At 29.7% G+C, this 5,000-nt stretch overlaps 2 protein-coding genes across 2 annotated transcripts in view; one reads left to right on the top strand and one right to left on the bottom strand.

The window, feature by feature from the left end:
* Positions 1-5,000, bottom strand: part of LOC144979692 (uncharacterized) — a gene marked incomplete in the record, with an annotated part of 219,627 nt that overhangs the window by 138,449 nt on the left and 76,178 nt on the right.
* The window catches only part of LOC144979132 (uncharacterized), a 45,625-nt gene that overhangs the window by 11,617 nt on the left and 29,008 nt on the right, over positions 1-5,000 (top strand). The window contains exons 8-11 of the mRNA XM_078925733.1: positions 250-381; positions 1,288-1,403; positions 3,059-3,111; positions 4,801-4,972. Of these exons, the coding sequence (XP_078781859.1) occupies positions 250-381; positions 1,288-1,403; positions 3,059-3,111; positions 4,801-4,972 (473 nt within the window). The remainder of the gene's footprint in view (positions 1-249; positions 382-1,287; positions 1,404-3,058; positions 3,112-4,800; positions 4,973-5,000) is intronic.

Here is a 5,000-nt window from a genome sequence, read left to right as displayed (position 1 = left end):
ATTATTATTATTATTATTATTATTATCATTATTATTATTATTATTATTATTATTATTATTATTATTATTATTATTATTATTATTATTATTATTATTATTATTATTATTATTATTATTATATTATTATTATTATTATTATTATTATTATTATTATTATTATTATTATTATTATTATTATTATTATTATTATTATTATTATTAACCCTATTTTAACTATCTTTTTCCATTAAACTAAACAAAACTCAAAAGATGACAAAAACCAGTGCCCCAAGCCTACCAAGAACTATTTGTATCCATGCAACGACACATGCGATAATAAAAACCCGTGTGCAGATGGATTCAAATGTTGTTACAACGGATGCGGCGATTCATGCGTCAGGGGTAGGTTATGTCGATATGATTCATCACCATCATCACTGATTTCAACCAGCTCCACCACAACTTGTACATCACCACCATCACCACTGCCAGCACCATCATCATCATGATTATCATCATCATCATCATCATTATCATCATCATCATCATTATCATCATCATCATCGTTATCATCATCATCATCATCATCATCATCATCACCATGACCATCATCATCGTTATCATTATAATCATCATCATCATCATCGTTATCATCATAATCATCATCATCATCGTTATCATCATAATCATCATCATCATCATCATCATCATCATCATCATCATCATCATCATCATCATCAGCATTGTCGAAATAAGTACAAAACATGTGGCCTATTTTCCTCAATCAATATTCAATTACTAGCTGGAGTTTGGTGGATACTTAACTTGACATGAATAAAGCAATATAATACCAAGGCAACTCTTGATTCAACAAAAATACAAGTGACCTGTACCCTCAATAAAATAAAATAAATGATAATGTGAAATTGAATTTAAGCTTCAATTTAATTACAAATACAGATCAAATGATCTGGGTTTCCCCTTTATCAACAAAACAGGATGAATAAAATACCACAGATGAAATCATTATCATCATCATCATCATCATCATCACCATCATCATCATCATCATCATCCTCCATACAATGTTTTATTTTTCACTGCCTGATTCGACATTGCATTGTCTCATAACATTCTCCATCTTTTTATATTGTTAATACATATACGTTTGAATTGAATGGAATTGAATGATGCCTTTTTGTTTCTGTTTTTTTTTTTTTTGGGGGGGGGGGGGGGGGGGGGGCTATACAAAGGCCATCCACAGCGGCCTTCATCAAACTTTGTCTCTTTTTTTTTTTTTTTTTTCAGTGGGCTATGTAATGGCCCTCCACGGTGGCATTGTTATTGATATGCCGTGGGAGTATACTCTTATGATGAAGGACAGTGAACAACACAAGAAAGTGGTGAATCTTCTCAAGAATATGGTGAGTCTCTCATTTATTCAGTAGACGGACAACAGTCAGCAGTACATGAATTCATACCTGCCAACCCTTCCGCTTTTGGCGGAATCATTTCTATTTTCACTCTTCCTTTTTGTACTATTCCGCCATTGTCTCTAAAATTCCGATTTTCAAAAAATGATGATAATGTTAATAATAAAACAGAGCTATGCGAGGGGAGGGGAGGGGGGGTGTTAAAAAGGTGAAATTTCTATTTCTTGTCTCCAATTCCTATTTTCAGGCGTTCTGATTCCACTTTTGGAATGTGAAGGGTCGGCAGGTTTGATGAATTAATACATACACTCTTACCTGTAAAATTTGTCGGTTTGCTGATGAAGAGTGTGGACCTGAAACTATACCTCTTTTTGTATTGTTATCATCAATTATAAGTCATTTCACTGTCTTACTGGTTTATAGCACTGGTCTTTCACAAAGTGCTTTTGGCCAAGTGAAAGTTAGATCCTATTACCCAATCACTGCTGCTTGGACAAAGGAGAGGGGAAGGTGGAAAAAAAACCCCAACAAAAACAAACTAGGTTGATCATTAAATTGATCCAGGATTATTCATCTAACATTCTGACATTTAATTGAAGTTGTTATCAAGTAAAACGTTTTGAAACTAGCTTTTCATTTTAATCACATGTGGGTCGTCTGTCTCTAAATCGAACTGCATTACAAAGCACACTAATGAAATACAGTGAAGCTCATTAGGCATGGTGAAGCTGTGGATATGCCCTAGAAATGTAAAATTTAGTCATGAATTATTTAAAGAATAGTTACTTTATTATTATATTAAGCTTAACTTTTTTTTCTTGCAATTCAGATTATTTAGTTAGCAATGGCTATGAAAAATGTTTTTTTCTCTTTTTGAGGAAAAATTTTGTCTAATATCAAAGCCCTATCTCCACTGAGTAAAAATGTTTTTGAATTTTGAAAATCCATTCATAAATAAACAAGTTATGCAGTTTCAAAGGTGTCATTTATTTGGATGACCCGCAAAGAGGAAAAAAAACGCGAAAATATGGGACGCTTTTTCGGAATTTTTTTTCGACCTTTGGTGTATCTTGCGTAATAAGTGGATTAAAAGATTGAAACTTGAAGAGCAAATTAGGATGGTGTTTTGTAAAATACGGGAAAAGTACTCGTCATATTCATATGAAATTTTACAACCAAAAAGAAGAAATGTTCATGTATTACCTTGTCAGCGACAAAACCTCCATGCCCGGTAGTTTTAGAAATATTTTACTCCAAAGAGTAAAAATCTATGTTTAATGGTCTTCTGGTAATCGCACGAGTTTTGTCGCTTGACATAATCTAAAATGACCTTTTTTCTAACTGTGTGTCAACTTTCAGTCATATTCATCGATAAACAGCGTCGTAATTAATTTTTTAAAATAGAATATACGAAACGGCTTCGTCACATATTTTGACGCGAATTCGGGCACTTCGTGAGCGAAAAAGAGGCCCAAAGATTTGTGCGGGATAGTCATTGCTAATTTAGTAAATAATTATTCTCTCTTTTTTGTTGTTGCCTGTGATGGGTGTAGCTAAGTGTTGTTAATGTTACGTATATGCCATAAAAAGATATGATACCTTGAATGATCTTGAAATATTCAAATTTTACCTGTTTTTATCAACAGATTGCAACACAATTTGGGAACATGCTGCATGCAGTTGACATCAACCGTTTTGAGTGAGTTATCAATTTCGTTTCTAGTCTTAGATTTTAAGCACATAGCTTTCTATATTCAGGTGGACCTTAAGAAATTAAAAATATGAACTAACAAAGAAAATCTTTTTTTAAACCCCTCCCCCCCCCCCCCCCCCCCCCAAATAAAAAAAAGAAAAAGAAAAACAAAAGAACAATGAACAAAACAAATATAAAGCTAAAGAAGGCTTATACAAGTAAACGAACATAAACAAACAATAACAAAAAGAAGAATGTAATCAATGTATTAAACCAAAGCAGAAAACAAATATATTGATCATATATATTTTTTTTAATATAACAAAAAAGAAAACCCAATAAATTTAATCAATATACAATATACATAAATCAAAGCAGAAAACAAATATATTTATCATAGATTTTTTTTTTTTTTAGTATAACAGATTGTTCTTTTATTACCTATAAAATATAAAAATAATTCAAGAACTGGCTATGGTGGATCATCTGGGTTTTGCATTGTCTGAAGTTTTGTTTCATAGTGTTTCTGATGCTGGCGACAATGATATAAAAATTCAGGGCCAGCCTTTTGTCTTAGGGTCAAGTTTTTTCTAATATTTTCTAGCTCGAGAAAAGTGCAAAAAAAATGTTAAGAGTGCAAAGAGAGTGCAAGACAGATGACTAAGACAGTATGAGATAGAAATATAGTTCCATGCAACCTCCGTATAGAATAAATGAAGAATTATGAATTGCATTTTTCATATCAATGCTTTGGATATATACACTTTACTATGTTTGCCTAATTATGATAATAATAATTGTAATAATAAGAATAACAATAATAATAATAATAATAATAATATAATAATAATAATATAATAATAATAATAATAATAATAATAATGATAATGATTAATAATAATAATAATAATAATAATAATAATAATAATAATAATAATAATAATAATAATAATAATAATAATAATAATAATGATAATTGTAATAATAAGAATGACAATAATAATAATAATAATAATAATAATAATAATAATAATAATAATAATAATAATAATAATAAATAATAATAATAATAATAATAACAATAATAATAATAATAATAATAATAATAATAATAATAATAATAATAATAATAATAATAATAATAATAATGATGATAATAATAATAATAATAATAATAATAATAATAATAATAATAATAATAGAGCACATGGTATCCTCAACCATGAGGCTCTTGGTGCTTGGCAATTATACTTTAATGTACGAATCTCAACCAAGATACAGAGCAATGAATACTTGTAAAATACCAGGATGTTATGTATACCTCATAGTGATTTGATTAGTAGGACATGCCTTGTGAGGGACCCTACAAAAGATTAACCAGTTCATAGTTCAAATATTTATTTCAGGCTATTGCCATTTAAAATCATAAATTAATTCAGATTTTCCATTTAACAAATGAAAACAAAGTTACATTGTAAATAATCATCATAAATACAAATATAATTAAACACACTTGAGGAAAAAAACAGAAAAAACAGTAAAATAGCAACGAAATTATCTGGACATATTGTTCAAAATCAGACTGTTCTACTTATGTGGAGCATCACAATGAAAAGCTTAATTGTCAGAATTTAAAATAGCTGTGATGTGTTGATGTGTTATAGTAATTTTTTCATAATTTCTGTTTTTATAAAGCCATTTCAATAACGAAGACTTGTCCAATGCCACGAAAGCGATGATGACACTTTACTTCAAGGAAGATTTCTCCAATGCGGAAATTTACGATAAAGTGATGAAGGTGATGAAGAGTGTCTTACCCATGGGTGCTTCTGCTACAAGATTGCCGGGTTTAAACTTGGAATGGAGGGTATGAAGATACTTGAAGATTATTAAAA

This window comes from Berghia stephanieae, chromosome 9 (genome assembly GCF_034508935.2).
Source record: "Berghia stephanieae isolate SIO BIC M18660-M18661 chromosome 9, UCSD_Bste_1.3, whole genome shotgun sequence".
In the NCBI taxonomy this organism is placed as follows: Eukaryota; Metazoa; Mollusca; class Gastropoda; order Nudibranchia; family Aeolidiidae; genus Berghia; species Berghia stephanieae.
This window is presented reverse-complemented; position numbering and strand designations above follow the sequence as displayed.